Source organism: Schistocerca americana, chromosome 6 (assembly GCF_021461395.2).
Source record: "Schistocerca americana isolate TAMUIC-IGC-003095 chromosome 6, iqSchAmer2.1, whole genome shotgun sequence".
Taxonomy (NCBI): Eukaryota; Metazoa; Arthropoda; class Insecta; order Orthoptera; family Acrididae; genus Schistocerca; species Schistocerca americana.
This window is the reverse complement of record NC_060124.1, coordinates 434,320,897-434,345,566: the sequence shown is the minus strand read 5'-3', so window position 1 is coordinate 434,345,566 and position 24,670 is coordinate 434,320,897. Positions and strand designations below refer to the sequence as shown.

Genomic DNA, 24,670 nt, shown 5'->3' with positions numbered 1-24,670 from the left:
AGCTGCTGAAACAATGTGGCTTTGTATGTTCTTGTAGGAGCTCAGTATGAGCATAGAAGAACTATCTCAAGTCTTTGTGGACAAACAAAGTGCATTGTAACTGAATCAGCCATTGTAGAAAGGTCGTAAGTCTTCTTTTTTGTGAAAATGAGTTATATATTGGAACTGTGTGGTGAAAGGTAGTAGGATTAATACATACAAGAAGAGCATCGCTCCCAGTGCACAAAATCCTCATTCCACCCAGAAGGATCATGAGTTACTGACTTGTGCCCTTTCTGCAATGACTATATGAACGTTTGCTCTGTTGAAAGCAGAAGATATTGGTGACCTGTTGCTGATTTCAAGCGTATTTTTTCTTCTTATGATCAACACACTGTAATTATCTTTTGTTGTGCTTCAAATAGTAAGTCATTATTGTTTAATTTAGAAGTCACTTTCACGGTGTAATAAATTGTGTGTGATTCTTCTTGGGACTCCAAAATACTTCCCTACAGGAAAGAAAAGAAGAAAAATTCTAATAAATACAAAAGGAATACTATTCATGATTCAAAAGTGAAAGGAGAGGAACACATGAATTGGAAAGGGGACACAATTCTACAATGGAGTACAGGAGAAGACTGCAAGTGAGTAAAATACATTAAATTAATTGTTGCAAGCATGTAAATTCAGTTATCTGTACAGTGCACAGTGTAAGCATCAGTGGTGGATGAAGATACAAAGGCAGATATCATTTGAATGGAAAAAATCCACAAGACATATTCATGCAAAGGCTGTTCAAAATTCAAAGTGTGAGGAGCAGAAGAGTCTGAAAAGAGGATCCAAAACTAAAAGTTCTAATTTTAGCTATTTCACAACTACAGGTAAGACAAAAAATAAGGATATATAAAAAGCCTTTATTAGCTTGCATGGCAGAACATAAACAAGGGTTCAAAGATTACACCTCTTGCTACTTCAAGGCAGGAGTCCTTGTGATAATAGAGGGAAACTTGAAAAACATAACACTATACCAGGAGAAATTTGCAAAAGATCAGTAATCATACTAATTATTTTTTAAATAAGACTACAGTTTATTCTGGAAAGGTGTTATGGTATTCAGATGCTAGGCTAAATGTTAAATCCTTGCATAACTCAATTATACAGCAATATCAAGTACAAATTTTACTTAAAACATTTCAAGAAAAATTTTAACATAAATTTGGGCATCCACAGGTTGATAAATGTAGTGCACATAAAGGACTGTTAACAAAGGTATGTGGTCCTCACCTTGCTGAGTCTGTAAAGTGAAGTGTGGCTGCAGAATTAATGATTCAGCTCAGAAGATCCAAAAAATTTTACAATAAAATTAGTGAAGTTTCAGAATACAACAAAAAGGAAAATAATGACTGTGGGCTGGGGTTTGACTAAATGCAAAATTTACTGTTACCATTCAGGATATTTTTTATTTGAGACAGCTACAGGTCAGTGGTTTTGGCATTACATAATATGAAAAGTAAGCACTCAGACTTTAATGTGTACCATGAAGGTGAAGCCAAGAATGATGGAAATGAAGTTTCCTCATTTCATTTCTATACAATTATATCCAGAAACAAACCCGAAAAGATGAGAATGAGCTTCACTTGTTCTCTGGCAGGTGCGTCAGTCAGAAGAAGTATAACACAGTGATTCACTTTTGTTTAACGCTTGTAACAATCAGGAGATTTAAGAAGATGAAATATTATTTCCCTATGGAAGGGAATAGTTTTCTACCAAATGGTGACGATTTTGGGACAATAAAGAAATTGGTGAGACCATATGGCAGGACCTATATACCTTAAGAGTATGCCATAATGATAAAAAAATACATCAAGTAAATTGTCAGCAGAAACTGTTGACGATGTTGCTATATTGGCATTTAAAAATTGGTGGCCTGTGTATTTAAAGTCTTGTTTCTCTGAATCAAGCATGCATAAAATTCCTAAGGAGCATAGAATTTCTTTTCCTCCTCTCAATGGATGAGTTTTTAGTATGATGAGCATTATCATAGACAAGTGAAAACAGAGCTGTTCATTGATGGTGCTGTCACAGAGATACTTTTGCTCCTTCATAACTTTGCTAAGATTCCTGTGCTTCCAAATGAATTAGCATATCCTGAAAAAACTGGGTGCAAATCAATCTCAGTAAAACACAAGATATATTGAAAGTTAAAAAGTGTATTCCAGCTGAATATATGTAATTTTATGAGTAATCATAACAATGATCACCAGCAGGAGGAATAAATAATAAAGATAATGATCTAGAAGATTATCATGTTTTATTGTGTTCTGTTTCAGCACTATTATAAGAAGAGCAGCTATAGCACAAAATGTGAATAAAATGGCAATAGTCTTATTTGAGTGTGCATTTCTCATTTTTATTGATTTTATAACAAAATGAAAATGTTTTTCCAAGTATAAAAAAATGGTTCAAATGGCTCTGAGCACTATTGGACTTAACATCTGTGGTCATCAGCCCCTAGAACTTAGAACTACTTAAACCTAACCAACCTAAGGACATCACACACATCCATGCCCGAGGCAGGATTCAAACCTGTGACCATAGTGGTCACGCGGTTCCAGACTGAAGCACCTAGAACCGCACGGCCATACCGGCCTGCTGCCAAGTATAGCTTTCATTTATTGTAACAAATAGTTCCAGTGCAAAATAGTCATAAATCAGCAATTTTTAAATTTACTTTTATGCTAAACTGTACATTACAAAACAAAAAACACAATTCTACACAGACCTTGAATATTAAGTAACCCTTGACATTGAAATAACAAAAAATATACAAATGGTTTATGCTGCAGGAAGCTTTTGATGTCTCTTGTAAAATTTTACATTGTGACTCATGATCTTCTTGGAAATGACCAATTCAATTGTTAAAAAATCACAAAAGAACTAAACACAAAGACAGAAAATGTCATTACACTTGTGAATAGATAAATGGTGGTTCTATTCTTAGCGCCGGCTGCGGTGGTCTCGCGGTTCTAGGCACTCAGTCCGGAACCGCGCGACTGCTACGGTCGCAGGTTCGAATCCTGCCTCGGGCATGGATGTGTGTGATGTCCTTAGGTTAGTTAGGTTTAGGTAGTTCTAAGTTCTAGGGGACTGATGACCACAGATGTTAAGTCCCATAGTGCTCAGAGCCATTTGAACCATTTTTGGTTCTATTCTTGTGTCCTGTGTTAAGTCAGATCAGCTGGCAGACATATTTACAAAAGCACTTACCAAGGAAATTCCCAAACTAACTGTAGATAATTATCAACTGTGTTCTTAAGATTAACAAACAAGGATGGGAGTGATACATAGTACAGCTTGTTGTACTATGGTGTTGTCTTATGGTGTGTGTGTGCAGGTGAACAATAGCTTATTAGTGCATGTGACTTCTTATATCTTTGTCACTTCAGACTGACAGACATTCTTTTATTCCTCTGTATTCTTTTTCTGTCTTGTTACCATTATCAATGGTATCTGTTCTGTGTCATGTTAGAATGTCTTCTTCTTTATTCAAGTAATAAAATTTACAGCCTGTCCAATAGATCTCACAAAGTTCTGACACAATCAAAAAATAACAATTATCCTATTTGCATTTCACATTAACAAATGATACTATAGGAATAAAACAAAATTCAGATTTGGGAACAATAAATACAGTTTCCCACTAGGTTCACTACTTAACCCACTTCTATTCTTGGTCTACATAAGTTACTCCCTAGCAATTGCAGGATTCTTGAAAAACTGTGATGTTTGCTGACAACACAAGTATACTGATAACACACCCAAACACAAACATACCGGCCACAAAGAGGAGAAGTACGTAACAGGTTAACAACTAGTTCATAGGAACTAACTTAACAATCAATTTTATGAAACCTAATAATATGCAATTCCAAACAAATAGAAGTAAATTGGAAGAATTACAATGAGAGATCAATTGGATCATACTGGTCGAGGATCAGTGTGTGAAATTCCCAAGTGCCCAAATGGATAATAAATTATGTTGGCACCAGATCAAGATCCCCCCCATGAACCATGGACCTTGCCATTGGTGGGGAGGCTTGCATGCCTCAGCGATACTGATAGCCGTTCCGTAGGTGCAACCACAACGGAGGGGTATCTGTTGAGAGGCCAGACAAACGCGTGGTTCCTGAAGAGGGGCAGCAGCCTTTTCAGTAGTTGCAGGGGCAGCAGTCTGGATGATTGACTGATCTGGCCTTGTAACACTAACCAAAACGGCCTTGCTGTGCTGGTACTGCGAACGGTTGAAAGCAAGAGGAAACTACAGCCGTAATTTTTCCCGAGGGCATGCAGCTTTACTGTATGGTTAATGATGATGGCGTCCTCTTGGGTAAAATATTCCGGAGGTAAAATAGTCCCCCATTCGGATCTCTGGGTGGGGACTACTCAAAGAGGACGTCGTTATCAGGAGAAAGAAAACTGGCGTTCTACGGATCGGAGCATGGAATGTCAGATCCCTTAATCGGGCAGGTAGGTTAGAAAATTTAAAAAGGGAAATGGATAGGTTAAAGTTAGATATAGTGGGAATTAGTGAAGTTCGGTGGCAGGAGGAACAAGACTTTTGGACAGGTGACTACAGGGTTATAAACACAAAATCAAATAGTGGTAATGCAAGAGTAGGTTTAATAATGAATAAAAAAAATAGAAATGCGGGTTAGCTACTACAAACAGCATAGTGAACACATTATTGTGGCCAAGATAGACACGAAGCCCACGCCTACTACAGTAGTACAAGTTTATATGCAACTAGCTCAGGAGATGACGAAGAAATTGAAGAAGTGTATGATGAAATAAAAGTAGTAGTAAAAGGAAGAGGAGGAAACGTAGTAGGTGAATATGGAATGGGGGTAAGAAATGAAAAAGGAAGCCGCCTGGTAGAATTTTGCACAGAGCACAACTTAATCATAGCTAACACTTGGTTCCAGAATCATGAAAGAAGGTTGTTTACATGGAAGAACCCTGGAGATACTGACAGGTTTCAGATAGATTATATAATGGTAAGACAGAGATTTAGGTACCAGATTTTAAATTGTAAGACATTTCCAGGGGCAGATGTGGACTCTGACCACAGTCTATTGGTTATGAACTGTAGAGTAAAACTGAAGAAACTGCAAAAAGGTGGGAATTTAAGGAGATGGGACCTGGATAAACTGACTAAACCAGAGGTTGTACAGAGTTTCAGGGACAGCATAAGGGAACAAATGGCAGGAATGCGGGAAAGAAATACAGTAGAAGAAGAATGGGTAGCTTTGAGGGATGAAGTAGTGAAGGCAGCAGAGGATCAAGCAGGTAAAAAGATGAGGGCTAGTAGAAATCCTTGGGTAACAGAAGAAATATTGAATTTAATTGATGAAAGGAGAAAATACAAAAATGCAGTAAATGAAGCAGGCAAAAAGGAATACAAACGACTCAAAAATGAGATCGAAAGGAAGTGCAAAATGGCTAAGCAGGGATGGCTAGAGGATAAATGTAAGGATGTAGAGGCTTATCTCACTAGGGGTAAGATAGATACTGCCTACAGGAAAATTAAAGAGACCTTTGGAGAAAAAAGAACCACTTGCATGAATATCAAGAGCTCAGATGGAAACCCAGTTCTAAGCAAAGAAGGGAAAGCAGAAAGGTGGAAGGAGTATATAGAGGGTCTATACAAGGGCAATGTACTTGAGGACAATATTATGGAAATGGAAGAGGATGTAGATGAAGATGAAATGGGAGATATGATACCGCGTGAAGAGTTCGACAGAGCACTGAAAGACCTGAGTCGATACAAGGCCCCGGGAGTAGACAACATTCCATTAGAACTACTGACGGCCTTGGGAGAGCCAGTCCTGACAAAACTCTACCATCTGGTGAGCAAGATGTATGAGAAAGGCGAAATACCCTCAGACTTCAAGAAGAATATAATAATCCCAATCCCAAAGAAAGCAGGTGTTGACAGATGTGAAAATTACCGAACTATTGGTTTAATAAGTCACGGCTGCAAAATACTAACGCGAATTCTTTACAGACGAATGGAAAAACTAGTAGAAGCCAAACTTGGGGAAGATCAGTTTGGAACACATGAGGCAATACTGACCCTACGGCTTATCTTAGAAGCTAGATTAAGGAAAGGCAAACCTACGTTTCTAGCATTTGTAGACTTAGAGAAAGCTTTTGACAATGTTGACTGGAATACTCTCTTTCAAATTCTGAAGATGGCAGGGGTAAAATATAGGGAGTGAAAGGCTATTTACAATTTGTATAGAAACCAAATGGCAGTTATAAGAGTTGAGGGGCATGAAAGGGAAGCAGTGGTTGGGAAGGGGGTGAGACAGGGTTGTAGCCTCTCCCCGATGTTATTCAATCTGTATATTGAGCAAGCAGTGAAGGAAGCAAAAGAAAAATTCGGAGTAGGTATTAAAATCCATAGAGAAGAAATAAAAACTTTGAGGTTCGCCGATGACATTGTAATACTGGCAGAGACAGCTAAAGACTTGGAAGAGCAGTTGAACGGAATGGATGGTGTCTTGAAGGGAGGATTTATTTTTTCATTTATTTATTTATTCATCCATGGAACAATAAATATTGTATGGATGTCGTCAGGATATAAGATGAACATCAACAAAAGCAAAACGAGGATAATGGAATGTAGTCGAATTAAGTCAGGCGATGTTGAGGGTATTAGATTAGGAAATGAGACACTTAAAGTAGTAAACGAGTTCTGCTATTTGGGGAGCAAAATAACTGATGATGGTCAAAGTAGAGAGGATATAAAATGTAGACTGGCAATGGGAAGGAAAGCATTTCTGAAGAAGAGAAATTTGTTAACATCGAGTATTGATTTAAGTGTTAGGAAGTCGTTTCTGAAAGTATTTGTATGGAGTGTAGCCATGTATGGAAGTGAAACATGGACGATAAATAGTTTAGACAAGAAGAGAATAGAAGCTTTCGAAATGTGGTGCTACAGAAGAATGCTGAAGATTAGATGGGTAGGTCACATAACTAATGAGGAGGTGTTGAATAGGATTAGAGAGAAGGGAAGTTTGTGGCACAACTTGACTAGAAGAAGGGATCGGTTGGTAGGGCGTGTTCTGAGGCCTCAAGGGATCACCAATTTAGTATTGGAGGGCAGCGTGGAGGGTAAAAAGTGTAGAGGGGGACCAAGAGATGAATACACTAAGCAGATTCAGAATGATGTAGGTTGCAGTAGGTACTGGGAGATGAAGAAGCTTGCACAGGATAGAGTAGCATGGAGAGCTGCATCAAACCAGTCTCAGGACTGAAGACCACAACGACAACAGATCAAGATAAGTTACCAAAAAAGTTCAGTTATGCCTGCTAAGCACTTATACATTCCTAGCACAGTATTGAGCTGTAAACAAGATTACAGGCATTGTTTGCTTATTTCACTTACTACTGTCCTATAGCATAATCTTCTTGGGCTATTCACATATTGTCAAACAAGTATTTATTCTGCAGGTGAGTGCAGTATGAATATTGTAAAAAGGATAACAGAACAGATTGCAAAACTGCCTTTAGTGACCTATGTAGTATTATACTTAAGTGTCAATATATCCAGGGTAAACACGTTAATGGTATTTGTGGGTAACAACAAGAGCGAACTGAGGATGAACTCTGCAACTCACAACCACAGTACTAGAAGTAAAATTAATGTCCTTGTACACTTTTCGTCCTTATGTACAGTTCAGAATGAATTTTTATATTCTAGTGAAAAAGACTGTAACAGCTTGCCAGTAGTCAGCAGTCAGGAAATATAAAATCCACAAAAACTCAAAGAATAAAGCAAAAGAATACCTTACTGGCCACTGCTTACTACAGATCTGGATATTTGGATACAAAGGTATAAATTTGACACACCTATAATATTTGCATTAAATAGGTCTTGAATTTACCAGTATCCAGACAGCTAGTGGCCTGTGTAAGGTAATGTAAATGCTTTCTTTGTTTGAAGTTTGGACACAAAAAGCTGCTGAGTAATATAAAAGAAGGAGCAGAAGCTTTTTCCCTAATGTGTGATGGGCATTGAATAAGTAACACAACACTTTTTTTTTCTCAGCCAATTTCAGTTGAAAAAAGGCAGAATTTGCTGTGGGGCATCATGAAATATTCCCATTGCAGCCCCTGTAGTTTCATGATGTTCCAATAGGTGACAGCACTGTACGTAGCCTTCCAAATGGCATCTGTAACAAAAGTGGGTTCGAAGCAGAGAACTGTCACTGAGTTTCCTTTGGCAGAAAACCAGAGCATAACCGATATTCATGGGCAGACCTGGCAGTGAACAAAACTACAGTGAGATGTTGCGTGTGTCATCTGCCTTCATTGCAACAAGATCACAAAAAACCTGTCCGATCTCCCATTTGCCAGCTAGCCACACACAGTTGTGACTCCTGCAATGTAGGAAAGTGCACATACTCTCATTCAAGATGATTGATGGAGCACAATCAAACATCTCGTTGCTCAACTGGAAGTTTCTGTTGGTAGTACTGACACACTCATCCACCAGTTGAGGTACTCAAAGGTGTGTGCCACTGGATTCCTCACTGCCTAACAGAAGACCATAAAGAGCAGTGGAGAAACATCTGTGCAGAGTTTTTTACAGTTTAAGAGGCTGATCATGACAATATTTTGTTGAATATCATCACAGGCAGTGAAACATGGCTTCATAACTGTGAACTGGAAATCAAATGGCAATCCATAGAATGGATCTCCTCCAAAGATAAAGTTCAAAGTCGCACCCTCAGTTGGTAAAGTAATGATGATAGTCCTCTGGGATTCTGAAGGGATTATTCTGTTTGATGTCCTCCATCATGGTGCAACAATCAACTAGGAAGTGTATTGTGCTACCCTCAGGACACTGAGAAACGACTTAAGTATGTTCATTGCCACAAAAATGCAAATGAACTTCTTCTCCATGACAACACATGGCCTCAGACAATTCTGTAGTACCCAAGAGGAGCTCACAAAACTTCATTGGGCTGCTCTTCTTCATCTGCCCTACAGCCAGAATCTTGCACCTCCCTACCTACAAATGTTTCGCCAAATGGAGGATACACTCCATGGGAGAAGTGAGGGAATAATTGGGAGGTTATTGATGCAGCAAGATATTGTTTCCAATATTGACCAGTAGAGTGGTACCATGCAGACATACAGGCCCTCCTAGTAAGGCTGTCACACTGGATGGAGATCATGCTGATAAATAGGGTTTAGTAGTGAAAAGAATGAGAAATACTAAGGTTTATTGGGATCCTGAATAAAACCAACTTGCTTTCAGAAAACAAATATATTGCATTACTTATTGACTGCCACTAATATATTAATGATCAGATATTTTCAGTGGGTGAGACAACTGGAGAACATGTTGGCAAGTGCCACATTTGAACACCCTCTGTATAGACATAGGTCAGCAACATGTGGTTTTGGATTATCTTGCTGAAAGATAATACCATTGAGACCTCGAAAACAGGGCACTGCCATCGGCTATAAAAGGTTAGAAATGTAATGGCTGCTGTCCATACTGGCCATGTGAACCAAATATAATTGTGTTGTGTACCTAATGGCATCCCATATCATCTACTTCCAAATCTACATGCCTACTTTGCAAATCACACCAAACTGCATTGCAGAGGGTACATTCCACTGTAGGGGATATTAGGATTTATTCCCATTTCAGTGAAGTATGGAGTGCAAGAAGAATGATTGTTTCAATGCCTCTGTGCATGCTGTAATTATTCTAATCTGATCCTCATGATCTCTATGTGAGGAATATGTAGCGGATTGTGGTATATTCCTAGAGTCATCATTTAAACGATATTTCTTGAAACTTTGTTTATAGAATTCCTCAAGATAGTTTGTGTCTATCTTCAAGAGTCTGCCAGTTCAGTTAATTTAGCATCATAGTAACACTCTGCCACGGTTCAACCAAACCTGTGAACATTCATGCTAACCTATTTATACATTCAATATTGCCTCAGTCCTATTTGGTAGGTGTCACGCTTGAGCAATATTCTAGAATGGGTCACACGAGTTGTAACCTCCCCCTCACTTATCGACCTTAATGACAGTGAAAAATTAAACCGCGTGCACCTAATGGAAATTTGGGAAAAGCAATCATCACCGAAGTTAATCTGTCAGTAATGAGGGAGGAAAGGGTTACATCTAAATAAAAGGAAATAATGCAAATGAAATTGGTAGAAATTAATTTTGAGAAAAGGGTAAAATTAATAACGAAAGTAAATGTGCAGTCGTTATGTTAATAATTATTTGGCGTTAATTAGATATTTGAGATTTGGGGAAAATTACAGTCGCCAGTCCTGTGGACAACTACTATAATAACTGAAAATGAAAGATTAATGCACATATAATTAGCACTAAAAGCGTGCCAACTGAAGGTTGACACGTGTTGTGTGAAAACTGAATGTTTGTCAGAAGCAATAAATTTCGCTACACTCTGACTTAATTTAGCAAAAGAATTAATAAAACCAGGAAACTGAAAGTCAATTTATTGACTGAAATTAATAGTGAACTTTGTTTCTGAAGCCCTATGAAATTCAGTAAAATAAGGTTAGTCTTGGGCTACCTCAACAATCACTTCAAAAGCTACTTGAATCTACTCATTTTAGAAATAAGAGATTTAACTTTGAACTTGAATTAAATGATTCTGATTAACAATAGTAAAATTTAGTACATACCAAGCTGAGCTGCAGTCACAGGTAAGCTAAAATATGGTAACAAAACTCGCACTCTTAATTTGTGCTTGTGTAATCTAAATATTGTAGCCAGCTATGAATACTTTAACTGAACTTTGAAATTAAAGCAGTGAAATGGAATGATATTACTTCAATGCTGGCGTTTGAATTTCAACGACACTCGGGTTCGTTCCGGAAAAGGAAGGGATCCTGCTTGGTAATGCAATTGGGACAATGAGCAACAAAGGTTCATGCTACGTTGCTGTAATTTAGTGAAAATAATTTAACAGTTTGAAAAGCTGTGGTCTGCCATACAGTTCTAAAACTTTACGTGCTTCCAGTATTCCTTGTTGGCTGATTGAAGGTTTGAAGTCGTCGATCGAGGAGGTGGCGGCAGTCACTCATTGCCGGCCATCACTGTTGCAGAAGCTGGATGTTGGCGCGCCTTCTTCTCGACACGGTCACCAGGCGAAACGGGCACTTGATGTGTACCAGCTAATGCTTCCCGTCTGCAACACCGTGTCAGAAACTATGATAGCAAGTCGAGCGCAATTACATGCTGCCAAACCCCGAAAGCGCGACAACTCGCGGGAGTGTCACACAACACACCTGCTCCACCGCCCTACTCCAGCCAGACGCTGCTCTGCCTGCACTCCATGTGGCAGAGTTAACACTACGAAGGATCCTAAACACTTTGGTTCTCCACACGACATATCGATGTAATCGTTCGATAGCATAGTTTTCCCTAGGCAAGATCCAGTGTAAAAATACAAATAATGTTTACAAAACAAACCAATTATACATTGACATAAATGCATAAATATATATATATATATATATATACAAATAGTAAAACAATTACGATTATAAAGACACAGAAATGTCATATCTTCATGTAACAAAATAAGGAAAAAATTTATGATACAATAGATGGAAATAGGAGGATATGCATTTCCAGCGTTACAGAGTGATCTGTAAGCAATCTCCTTTGTAGATTGATTGCACTTCCTCAGTACTCTACCAAACACTGAAGTCTTTCGCCTGCTTTACCCACAACTGAGCCTATATGATCATTCAATTTCATGCTATTTTGTCTAAAACTGACATGGTGAGACTGTGTTTGTGTACAATTACTGCAGGTTGATTCTTACAAAGAAGAAGACAGTAACCAGCCACTGTTAATAATGCTATTTATTTAAGTAAATAGCACCGTAACTGGTTTCAGATGGCTCTGAGCACTATGGGACTTAACTTCTGAGGTCATCAGTCCCCTAGAACTTAGAACTACTTAAACCTAACTAACCTAAGGACATGACACACATCCATGCCCGAGGCAGGATTCGAACCTGTGACCATAGCTGTCGCACAGTTCCCGTCTGTAGCGTGTAGAACCGCTCGGTCACTTTGGCCGGCAACCAGTTTCAAACTGACCCATTCATCATCAGACAGCTGCTCACAAGATTCACAAGATGCACTTTACATAATCGTCAGTTTTCAATTCTTATTCTCCCACTGTAGCAAAATATTTTTGGTATGTTGGTGCCATTGAAAATTTTCGATGGCACAAACACATCAAGAATATTTCACTACAGTGGGAGAATAAAAATCGAAAATTGACAATTACGAAAACCGCATCTCGGGAGCAGCCATCTGATGATGAACTTGTCAGTTCAAAACCAGTTATGGCGCTATTTACTTAAATAAACAGCATTATTAACAGTGGCTGGTTGCTGTCTTCTTCTCTGTAAGAATCAGCCTACATTCAATTTCATATTCCCACAAAATGTTACACCTAGGTATTTATATGAGTTGGCCTATTCCAACTGTGACTCATTGATATTGTAGTCATAAGATACTACATTTTCTTGTTTGTGAAGTGAACAATTTTGTATTTCTGAACATTTAAAGCAAGTCGTCAATCTTTGCACCACTTTGAAATCTTATCAAGATCTGACTGAATACTTATACAGTTTCTTTCAGACAGAACTTCATTATAGATGACTGCATCACCTGCAAAAAGTTTGAAGTTACTATTAACACTGTCTGAAAGGTCATTAATACACAACACGAACAGCAAGGGTCTCCAACACACTTCTCTGGGCCACACCCATAGTTACTTCTACATATTAATATGACTCTCCATCTAAGATAACATGCTGTGTCCTCCCTACCACAAAGTCCTCATACCAGTCACAAATTTCATTTTACACTGCATAAGGTGAGACTTTTGACAATAAGCATACATGTGGTACTGAGTCAAACGCTTTTCAGAAATCAGGAAATACTGCATCTACTTGATTGCCTTGATCCAAACTTTCACTAAGCTGCATGAGAAAGTTAAGAATTGGGTTTCACATGGTTGATGTTTTTGGAATCCATGCTAGTTGGCATGGAGTCACTCTGTTCAAGGTACCTCATTAGGTTTGAACTCAGAATACGTTCTAATATTCTACAACAAATCAATGTCATAGATACTGGATGATAGTTTGGATCACTTCTGCAATCCTTCATGTGAAGGGTGTTACTTGGGCTTTCTTCCAACACAGATTTCACTCGCCTTTTCAGTCTTTGGTGCCACTAGCAGGCTTTATATACAGCCAGAATTTCTTTACCTTCACAATATTCTGTTACAGTAATTACTGAAGGCTTCACACATTGCTCTCTTGACAGCCAAACCTGTTTCATTCAGCATCTCCTTATATATATCCCTATGTTTTGTTTTACACTTGCCCCTTTGGAGGTTTCTTCATAGAGACTGTACACCAAGGAAGGTCCCTCCCATTATGAACTGTTCTATTGGATATATACGTCCAGTGCATGGTCAACTATTCTTTTAACCTTGAGCCATAGCTCCTATACATGCTCCTACCCTGTACTGAAAGTTTCAAGTTCCTCATTGAGGTATGACACTACTGACTTTTTATCCAGTTTATTTAACATAGGTAACTTTCTGCTTGTTTTGGTTGACCTTTGTACATTGGTAATCTTTTTTGCCACAATCATATCACAATCACTGATACTGGTATTAATGCAGACATCCTCAAGGGGTGAGGCCTATTAGTTGCCATTAGATTCAATACATTACCATCAAGAGTGGGGTTCTGAACGATCTATTCTAGATAGCTTTCAGAGATGGCATTTAGTAATGTTTCACTGGGTATCTTATTATGTCCACCACTAACAAAACTAAAGTTGTCCCAATTGATAGTTGGATGACTGAAGTCTCCACTGATGATTACAGTATGATACGGGAACTTATGTACAAGCAAACTGAGATTTTCTCTAAAGTTTCCATTTACATCAAGAAATGAGTCTGGTGGACAATAGAAGAATTTTTTATGCCAAATCCTGATACAGAGTCTTGCCCAAATAAAGTCCAACAAAGCTTCAGTTTCTATCTTGGTGGATCAGAGAGTCTTGTCTATTGAAATAAATATGCCACCTCAATTTCTCATTAGCCTATTGTTTTGATATACACTTATATTTTCCCAAATAATCTCAATGCTATCAATTTCAGATTTCAATCAGCTTTCTGTACCTAGAATTATGTGAGCTTCACTGCTTTTCAGGAATGCTTCAAACTCTGGAACTTTGTTGCAAATGCTTTGGCAATTAACCTCTACCATTTTAGTACTGTCAGTTGTAGGAGAAATTTCTTTTGCTCTTACACTGCTAATTCTAGATTTCCTACAACTATAATTATCTGGATAGGGCGGAGAGATGCCTAATCTAAAAAAAAACCTTGTGTGCACCCCACATACCCCATCATGCCAGGTGCTGAAATTATATAACAATGATAAATGTAATGTGGGAAAATTTATTCTTCTCAGACCTTCCATACATAGATACAACCATGGCGTGATATGGTGACACTCCTGTGTCCACTGTTGTCAGTGGATACACCACTACTGGTCCGTCTCTCTCTGCTGTAGCATCAGGGGAAGCTGTGACAATGGCTGCCCTTACTGACAGTCTGTGACACTTCAGGCATCTTTGATGTTTGCGTAGATATACCTGTCTTGCTGCAAACAAGCCCATTTCCTGACCTCAGCTACATGACACAGCTGAGTGATCTATTACAATTGTGTGAACATTATGCCTCTTGTCCAAATCACTAGAGGCTGTTAGGAACTTTCATTGCTTTGGATAAGGTTCTCCTAAAAACATAGATTGCATATTCACATGATAGTTCTGGGATCCTGACTAATACACTACTGGCCATTAAAACTGCTACACCATGAAGATGACGTGCTACAGACATGAAATTTAACCGACAGGAAGAAGATGCTGTGATATGCAAATGATTAGCTTTTCAGAGCATTCATACAAGGCTGGCACCGGTGGCGACACCTACAACGTGCTGACATGAGGAAAGTTTCCAACCGATTTCCCATACACAAACAGCAGTTGACTGGCGTTTCCTGGTGAAATGTTGTTGTGATGCCTCATGTAAGGAGGAGAAATGTGTACCATCACATTTCCGACTTTGATAAAGGTCAGATTGTAGCCTATCGTGATTGTGGTTTATTGTATCACGACATTGCTGCTCGCATTGGTTGAGATCCAATGACTGTTAGCAGAATATGGAATCGGTGGGTTCAGGAGGGTAATAAGGAACACCGCACTGGATCCCAATGGCCTCGTATCACTAGCAGTCGAGATGACAGGCATCTTATACGCGTGGCTGTAACGGATCGTGCAGCCACGTCTTGATCCCTGAGTCAACAGATGGGGTGTTTGCAAGACAACAACCATCTGCACCAACAGTTTGATGACGTTTGCAGCAGCATGGACTATCAGCTCAGAGACCATGGCTGCGGTTACCCTTGACACTGCATCACAGACAGGAGTGCCTGCAATGGTGTACTCAACGACAAACCTGGGTGCACAAACAGCAAAACGTCATTTTGTCGGATGAATCCAGGTTCTGTTTACAGCATCATGATGGTTGCATCCATGTTTGGCGACATCGCGGTGAACACACATTGGAAGCGTGTATTCGTCATCGCCATACTGGCATATCACCCGGCGTGATGGTATGGGGTGCCATTGGTTACACGTCCCGGTCACCTCTTGTTCGCATTGATGGCACTTTTAACAGTGGACGTTACATTTCAGATGTGCTATGACCCATGGCTCTACCCTTCATTCGATCCCTGCGAAACCCTACATTTCAGCAGGATAATGCGCGACCGCATGTTGCAGGTCCTGTACTGGCCTTTCTGGATACAAAAAATGTTCGACTGCTGCCCTGGCCACCACATTCTCCAGATGTCTCACCAATTGAAAACATGTGGTCAACGGTGGCCGAGCAACTGGCTCGGCACAATACGCCAGTCACTACTCTTGATGAACAGTGGAATCATGTTGAAGCTGCATGGGCAGCTGTACCTGTACACACCATTTAAGCTCTGTTTGACTCAATACCCAGGCGTATCAAGGTTGTTATTACAGCCAGAGATGGTTGTTCTGCGTACTCATTTCTCAAGATCTACGCACCCAAATTGCATGAAAATGTAATCACATGTCAGTTCTAGTATAATATATTTGTCCAATGAATATCTATTTATCATCTGCACTTCTTGGTGTAGCAATTTTAATGGCCAGTAGTGTATTAGGAACAAAACTGGAATAATAAATCACAGTCTCAATAAGCCATGAGCCTCCTGTTGGCAAATTTTGACACAGGCTGGCAGATGTTTCTTCTTCTTACTCTAGGCGTAACACAATCTTCCTACAAACAACTAACAAACAAATGTGTTTCTGAATGAGAAACCTGCTGCATATTCTTTCCTTGTATGGAGTTGTAGATTGTGTTACTCCCATCCAATTTATGCTGATGGGTTGGAATTGACAATTTTAATGGCAATACCTTAGTTGTAGTTCTGATTATCATTATTATGGGTAGATTAGGATTAGTCATAATTTGTTGTTACTATACATTATAGTAGCCTGCAATGTCTGCTTCTGCCAGTTTATGCACAGTTTGATTTTTTCCATATCCCAGAAGTTTCTCCTTCATTGTAGCATTTAATACAGCACACTGTTTGAATGAATGAAAATAAAGTGTACAGGACAACATACGATGCAATAAGCCACAAAGTTCCCTGGAGTCTTATGGATATCACACTATTGATCAACACAGACAATGATAGTAATTAATGTATTAATCATATGGCTGTGTGAGATTAGTGATGCAGAAAAATTGATAAAGGAGCTGGAATATCTATGAACATCATCCATGGGAGTGGATATCATAATAGCAGAATAAATCAAATTTTATTATCCTGGAAGATGTCAAGGGACAATACAGAAGAGGGAATGGGCGTATTCATACATTTCCCATTTTATAAAGATGTATCTCATTATGTAGCAAAATACAACAAGTGGGCATCAGTGTTACAATGGCAATAAGTTAAGAGATATTCCAGTTTCAATTTGCAACCCACTGTTTGTTGCTGGTCATTCCCAAATAGAAAGCTTCACAGTGTAGGCAGGTCAGTTGGTAAAACACGTGGGTGCTTTCACACGTGGCTCTGCCTTTGATCGTGTACACCTTCTGGGTTACAGGACTGGAGTAGGTAGTGGTGGGAGGGTGCATGGGACAGGTTTTACACCGGGGGCGGTTACAAGAGTAGGAGCCAGAGGGTAGGGAAGGTGGTTTGGGGATTTCATAGGGATGAACCAAGAGGTTACGAAGGTTAGGTGGACAGCGGAAAGACACTCATGGTGGAGTGAGGAGGATTTCATGAAGGATGGATCTCATTTCACAACAGGATTTGAGGAAGTCATATCCCTGCTGGAGAGCCACATTCAGAGTCTGATCCAGTCCCGGAAAGTATCCTGTCACAAGTGGGGCACTTCTGGGGTTCTTCTGTGGGAGGTTCTGGGCTTGAGGGGATGAAGAAGTGGCTCTGGTCATTTGCTTCTGTACCAGGTCGGCAGGGTAGTTGCGGGATGCGAAAGCTGTTTTCAGGTTGTTGGTGTAATGGTTCAGGGATTCCGGACTGGAGCAGATTCGTTTGTCATGAAGACCTAGGCTGTAGGGAAGGGACCGTTTGATGTGGAATGGGTGGCAGCTGTCATAATGGAGGTACTGTTGCTTGTTGGTGGGTTCGATGTGGACGGATGTGTAAAGCTGGCCATTGGACAGATGGAGGTCAACGTCAAGGAAAGTGGCATGGGATTTGGAGTAGGACCAGGTGAATCTGATGGAACCAAAAAAGTTGAGGTTGGAGAGGAAATTCTGGAGTTCTTCTTCACTGTGAGTCCAGATCATAAAGATGTCATCAATAAATCTGTACGAAACTTTGGGTTGGCAGACCTGGGTAACCAAGAAGGCTTCCTCTAAGCGACCCATGAATAGGTTGGCGTACGAGGGGGCCATTCTGGTACCCATGGCTGTTCCTTTTAATTGTTGGTATGTCTGGCCTTCAAAAGTGAAGAAGTTGTGAGTTAGGATGAAGCTGGCTAAGGTAATGAGGAAAGAGGTTTTAGGTAGGATGGCAGGTGATCGGCATGAAAGAAAGTGCTCCATTGCAGCGAGGCCCTGGACGTGTGGAATATTTGTGTATAAGGAAGTGCCATCAATGGTTACAAGGATGGTTTGCGACACAAACAAACACAAACATACACACAAAATTCAAGCTTTCGCAACCAACGGTTGCTTCATCAGGAAAGAGGGAAGGAGAGGGAAAGACGAAAGGATGTGGGTTTTAAGGGAGAGGGTAAGGAGTCATTCCAGTCCAGGGAGTGGAAAGACTTACCTTAGGGGGAAAAAAGGACAGGTATACACTCGCTCACACACACATACATACACACACACACACACACACACACACACACACACACACACACACACACACACATATCCATCTGCACGTACACAGACACAAGCAGACACTTGTAAAGGCAAAGAGTTTGGGCAGAGATGTCACTCGAGGTGGAAGTACAGAGGCAAAGATGTTGTTGAATGACAGGTGAGGTATGAGCGGCGGCAACTTGAAATTAGCAGAGGTTGAGACCTGGTGGGTAACGGGAAGAGAGGATATACTGAAGGGCAAGTTCCCATCTCCGGAGTTCTGACAGGTTTCTTGCAGGTGTCACAACACATCCCAATAGCACCATCAATTAACAGTTTCGCCCTGTGGCACAAATTCATTATGAAATACTTCACAGTCAAAGAAAACTATCGCCATGGCTTTGACATTTGACCTGACTTGATGATATTTTTTTGATCTTGGAGAACCTTTCCCAGTCCATTGTGAAGACTGAACCTTGGTCTCAACATCATAACTGTAAACCCATATCTCAGCAGTAGTTATAACTCTCTTAAGGAACATATCATTCTCCTTTTTTGATCCAAAAGCTCTTCACAGATTGCGAGGTGAAGGTCTTTTTGGTCTTGACTGATGAGCCGTGGGACAAACTTGGCGGCAACATATGTATTCCAAGATGCTGTGTAGGTATTTCATGACATGATCCAACTGAAATGTTACATTCTTCTGCAATCTTTCAGACCGTCAGATTTTGATTGACATGCACAATTTTGTTGACGGTCCTGACATGAGCATCACTGGTAGACATCGAAGGCCATCCTGAATGAAGGTCATATTTAATTTCCATCCAGCCATTTTTTTTACCATGTGAACCATTTGTAACACCAATTACAGCTTGAGCACTCATGAACATAGGGCTCCTGCATCATTTGGTATGAGTTTCACGCAAAATTTAACGCAGACCTGCTGCTGCTCTAACTCCGCCTTCTAAAATTTGTTCTACTAAGTACAGCACTAAACAATAACTGACAGACATACATCAATGAAACTTCCAGCAATTACACATTAAACACAGGTGTGTGCAGGGATGCCAACCGCATTTTGCTCCAACACACCACTGGACCAAAATTACAAATGTTCCAGAATTTTTTGAACTGATCTCATATGGCCATTCTGAACTGGTATCAATTCACCACACAGTAACTGTGGCTTAGTATGTTCTGAACCACAAGTCCACATGTGCAGTATCATAGCTTCATCCAAGCCTTGTGAGTAAAGGTAAGTTTTGTTGCAACGAATAAAGCATTACTTATTCAGTGTTCTGATTAACTGTATTATTACTAGCCACTTCAGTGTCTAAGAAGTCAGACACAACACAGACGGTATTCATACAACATAACAAAGGAGACTGTGGGAGACAAGAGACAGCTAGACCCACAAAGAGATAATGACACTGAGTTGGGCTGAATAAGTGAGTGAGAATGGGCAAGTGGGAGTGGAAGGGTGTGAGAAACTTATCGCAATGGACTAGTGGGTGTGGGCCAGTTACAGTTAGGGGAGCATGTAAGAGTGAGAAGTGAGTTGCATGTTAAAAACAGTTTGAGTATGTTTGCATGCCATAATCTTTGGGAAAATTTTTAAAAGTGCTGAGGAAGGTAGAATGAGGCAGCTGGTACACTATTTTGAACCAGAGCCATTTAAAGAGGAGCATATTTACCTTTCCTGTGCACTGACAGGGGCAATTTTCTGCTGGTATGTTGACTACATGTGAAATAGATTTGACATGTGTGTATGTAGGCAAAGTCATGGGTAAAAAGCTCATCTTAAATCCCTGGAATGATTTCAACCAAATTTGGTAGACATATGTGTTACAATCTGGAAAGAAATACTGTGGGGGTAAGAACCATGGAGGTAAGAACCACAAGCCTCCAAATTGGGTGGAGGTGAAACATGGAGAGACAAAAGGAAGGAGGAGATGGACAGACAGAGAAGGGGAAGGTGGAGATGGTCACAGACAGGTAGGCAGGAAAAGATGGGCAGAAACAGGGGGAAGAGAAGGTGGACAGAGAGAGGGGGAGGAGAAAATGGACAGAGAACAGGACGAAGAGGAGATAGACAGGGAAAGGGGAGAGGAGGAGATGGATGGAGAAAGGAAAGAGGAGACTAGGGTGAAGCAGGTGGCCAGTAAGAGGGGGTAGGAAGAGGTGGACAGATGAGGAGGTACAGAGAGGATGGTCAGAGAAAGGGGGAAGAAGGAGCTGGGCTGATAGAAGACTGGAATACATATAAAACCTAGGGAATGCCAGGCACTCAGCTATCTCTACACATACACAGAGAACAAGTCTCAGAGCATTGTTTACAGAGATGAACTGCAACAGATTTCTGGTTCTGTATACACGGCATAACAATAGGATATTTCCCACACTAAGCATGTTGCAAATAGTCATGAAATTACTTACTCCCCTTTCTGACATATTTTGTAATTCGCTACTTGATTACATAAAAATGATTTCTGTGAAATAAGCGAGTGAGTTGCTGGCAACCTGAGTTCTGTTGCCTTTTCCCACCATCTCAAAATTTGTAACCCCCTCTCCCTCCCCCTCCCTATTCCCATGCCACATCCCCTACCCAAGATGTCACACAGTTTGCTAGGCTGCAAGGGGTTCACATCACAAGAATTTCAAGAAATAACTTTTGTGATGGCACATACATGTGGATAGTGAGTTTCGACATTAACATTTTTTTTTGTAAATTACTGTTTAACCATAGGTAAAATCACAGGATTCAGCTAATAAGCAATAATTCTTCTGTGTTCCATGTGTGAATGGCACAAGAAGAAGCCCTAATAAGTTGTACAGTGTGAAGCGCCCTCTGCAATGCTCTTCACAGCAATTTTCAGAGTACAGATCTAGATATAGATGCATTAAATGTTGTCACCTGATCACCAGAAAAGGCCAATCACTGTTGAGAAATAAAAGCTAATAATGCATCAGCCAATGGTAAACAAATATGCATGTATCAAAGATGCAGTGAGTATTTACAATACACTAAAAGGTTTTTTGAGTTTAGTGACTTACTTGACACCTTGCCTACACCCCTTACAACAGAGACAGATAGGTCTGACATGATATATATTCATATATTATTGATCTGTTATCTGAGGATTTGATGCTTCCAACAGCCATCACAAAACCCAACAAATTAGATCCACTAATTCTAAGAAACATGATATTTAACTATATTTTTACTTCTCATACAAGAGAAAATAGACAGATAACACTTACCCTCAACTGTAAAAGGTAAGCTCCAGAGAATACCAGCTCCAGAGATGCTGATAAAACGTAATCCTAAGTCTACAGAAAGATCAGACATTTGTCCACTAGAAAGTGGTTCTTCTGAACCTTGTCGTCCCATTGCAAGGACATTTTCACTCTGCTGCACCCATAGTTGAAGCCAGGGCCAATCACTCCCAGCAATTTCAGACCTAAATGGTGTCCCCTTAGCCATCCACAGCTCCACCTCCTATTTTGTTAATGTTATAATTACTTTAGTTGATCACAATGTTTAGTGCAGATAAATAATTTAGATGCACATAGTACATAAATGTTTTGCTTGCACCTAGAACATAGTCTGAAAAATCTGCACCAGTAAGGAGTAAATTGCTCTAATACTAACAATATTTTCTAGTAAATAATGAGTATATATTCCTTTTTTTAAAAAAACTGTGAAAAAGCCATGTTTTCCGGTGATTTGGGTTCTAAAGGAGATCAGTGGGGTTCAGGAAGCAGTTTGACTTAAACCTTGATCATGTGACAGACAATGACATTGAGTACATTGCTAAGACTACTTTTCACATAAGGATGGTGATTGTGTCACATCATATGCTGCTTAATTTGTATCTGAGTACTCCTGGCAAGAGGTTAATTACACAACTAACTTCCAGAAGCATCCAGGCTGAGCATATCACTATACGAACCTATCCCAGTGATTTTCAGTGATGTCATTAAATGTTTTTCTGGTCATTTCGAGTTGATCTTCCATTAAAACATAAGGAGCCTCGTAAATAAAGGTGGTTAAGCTTATAATAACAATACACAAAAAATGAAAGAACAAGTGCAGTGTCCACAAATATGTTGTGCTTATCAAAAATGACTTCAAAATCACTGAAATCATATACATCTGGATGGATACAGACTAATGCCTCACTACTACAAAATCAGTAGAATGGAAAGAGGGAATGGCTATGTAGATAAAAATTGGATTTAAATTCCAGGCACTACAGGTCAATGAACATTGTATATGACAGACATTTGGAATCTGACCTACATATTTCATTCAGGTTGGTGGTCCAGCCAACTACAAAAAATTAATAAAGATGTATAAATTTCTCCAGCTGATATCTGACATTTGTTTATTTCTTACAATAAAATTTCAAATGAAGACTGAAAGTTGTACTGCAACAGGCACTGACATCATGTTATTAAGCCCAACTATTTCCAGTGAATTAAATGTAAAAGTGCTAGCAAGTGGTTTACCTGAACATGATGCTTAACTGTTGACAATAAAATATGCCAACCAGTTATCCAGATCATAGAAGAACTTCCTCTATATCAGGATTGCAACCAATGATTCAGTTATAATGTTTTGAGAGAATTTGTGGTGAAAATACTCAAAAGCAAATTATAAAACAGAAATTGACAGTGAAAAATACAACCATTTTTTAAAAATATTCCTTTAACACAGAGAGTTCTCTTTTTGCTTAAAACAAGAAAGAGCATAATTCAAGAAGCAGACATAAAGAATGGACAATATGAGGGATTAAATTACGTTATGCTAGAAGAGAGAGGTCTGTGAAATTTATGGGAAAGACTGATTTCACTAACTAAGCCTTCACTACCATTATCATTGTAAAATCCTCCAGTCTATTAAGAGTGAATAAAAGAAAAAGGGTGATTTGGTCACTGAAACTCGTCATTTTCAGCTAAAATAATAATAATTAATAATTTTATAAATTATAATAATTCTACATTTACATCAAATGCTTTTGAATATGCTGAAAAGCAGTAAATACTACAATTACAGCAAAGTGATTTTCCTGAGTAAGTCATATAATACCTTAGATTACTTTTCAACTTGCATAACAGTTTTGTTCATTTCTTCCACACAAGTATATTTTATTGTTATTTTAAAATTAAACGAGACATTTTACTTATAATTCAGAAGAACGTATTACAAAAAGGGAGAGCTACTTTTTACTTACTGTTCAGAAGGATAATTTTGATTGGCTTTGCTTCTTATTATGTATGAAATAATAATACTTGTCAAAGGTAGAAATAAGGATTACTGCTAGGTTGTTTTTAAGATACATTTTTAACTCAAAGATTGGAAGAATTAAAAAAGAGATGGGCTGTGCATCTGCCATGACAATGCAGTTTTTCACGGCAGCATTCTTTGATTCTCCATTGTCCGCAGCAATGGCTAATTTCTTTATGGAGCATTTCAAAGAATACACATTAAATTTAGCTGTTCTTTTGGCTGTCTTGCTCCTTCCATTACCTTCATGACATTTTTATGATCTGGCCAGATGGGGCTAAAGTTCTTCACCTGTTCACTGATAATATCGTAACACGGGGTAGCAGGATGGCTGGTTCTCTGTCAAAGATGGATGCAGGTGCAGCAGGAGAGGACAGGTTGTGGACATTGAAGCTACTAGTGTCAATAGTGAGTAAGTGAATATGTTGTTTAGAATCACCCAGTGTGCCAACCTCCAGCGTGGTATGAAAGTAATAATGCTGAGCAAGCACATATGTCATGGTTACTGTGTCAAAATAGGCTCACATTTCCTGGCCCATATTGTGCCACCAGCCTGGTGTTGCTGCTCCACGGTGAATATATCAGACTGCATTATGCCTTGTGGTGCAGGATATGGAAGCCCTTGTTGTTACCTGAGCAGGTTGGGGATGGCTGGACCCTGCACTGTAATGCCAAGATGGAGGTAGAGTGCCTGAATTCTGTGTTTCTCTGTCATTCCTAATGATCTAGAATAGAGGCAATGTCCTGTTTGGTTGTCATAATGGGCTATGAGCAACAGCACAAGGAAGTCAGCCAAGCTGGAGTGGCCTGTTGAAGGCTGGTCCCACAGCATCAGCACTCAGAACAGTCTTACAGAAG

At 39.5% G+C, this 24,670-nt stretch overlaps 1 protein-coding gene across 1 annotated transcript in view; it reads right to left on the bottom strand.

Annotated features, from left to right (window-relative positions):
- LOC124620192 overlaps positions 1-24,670 on the bottom strand; it is a 429,599-nt gene that overhangs the window by 296,713 nt on the left and 108,216 nt on the right. The window contains exon 7 of the mRNA XM_047146861.1: positions 21,784-22,021. Within this exon, the coding sequence (XP_047002817.1) occupies positions 21,784-22,021 (238 nt within the window). The remainder of the gene's footprint in view (positions 1-21,783; positions 22,022-24,670) is intronic.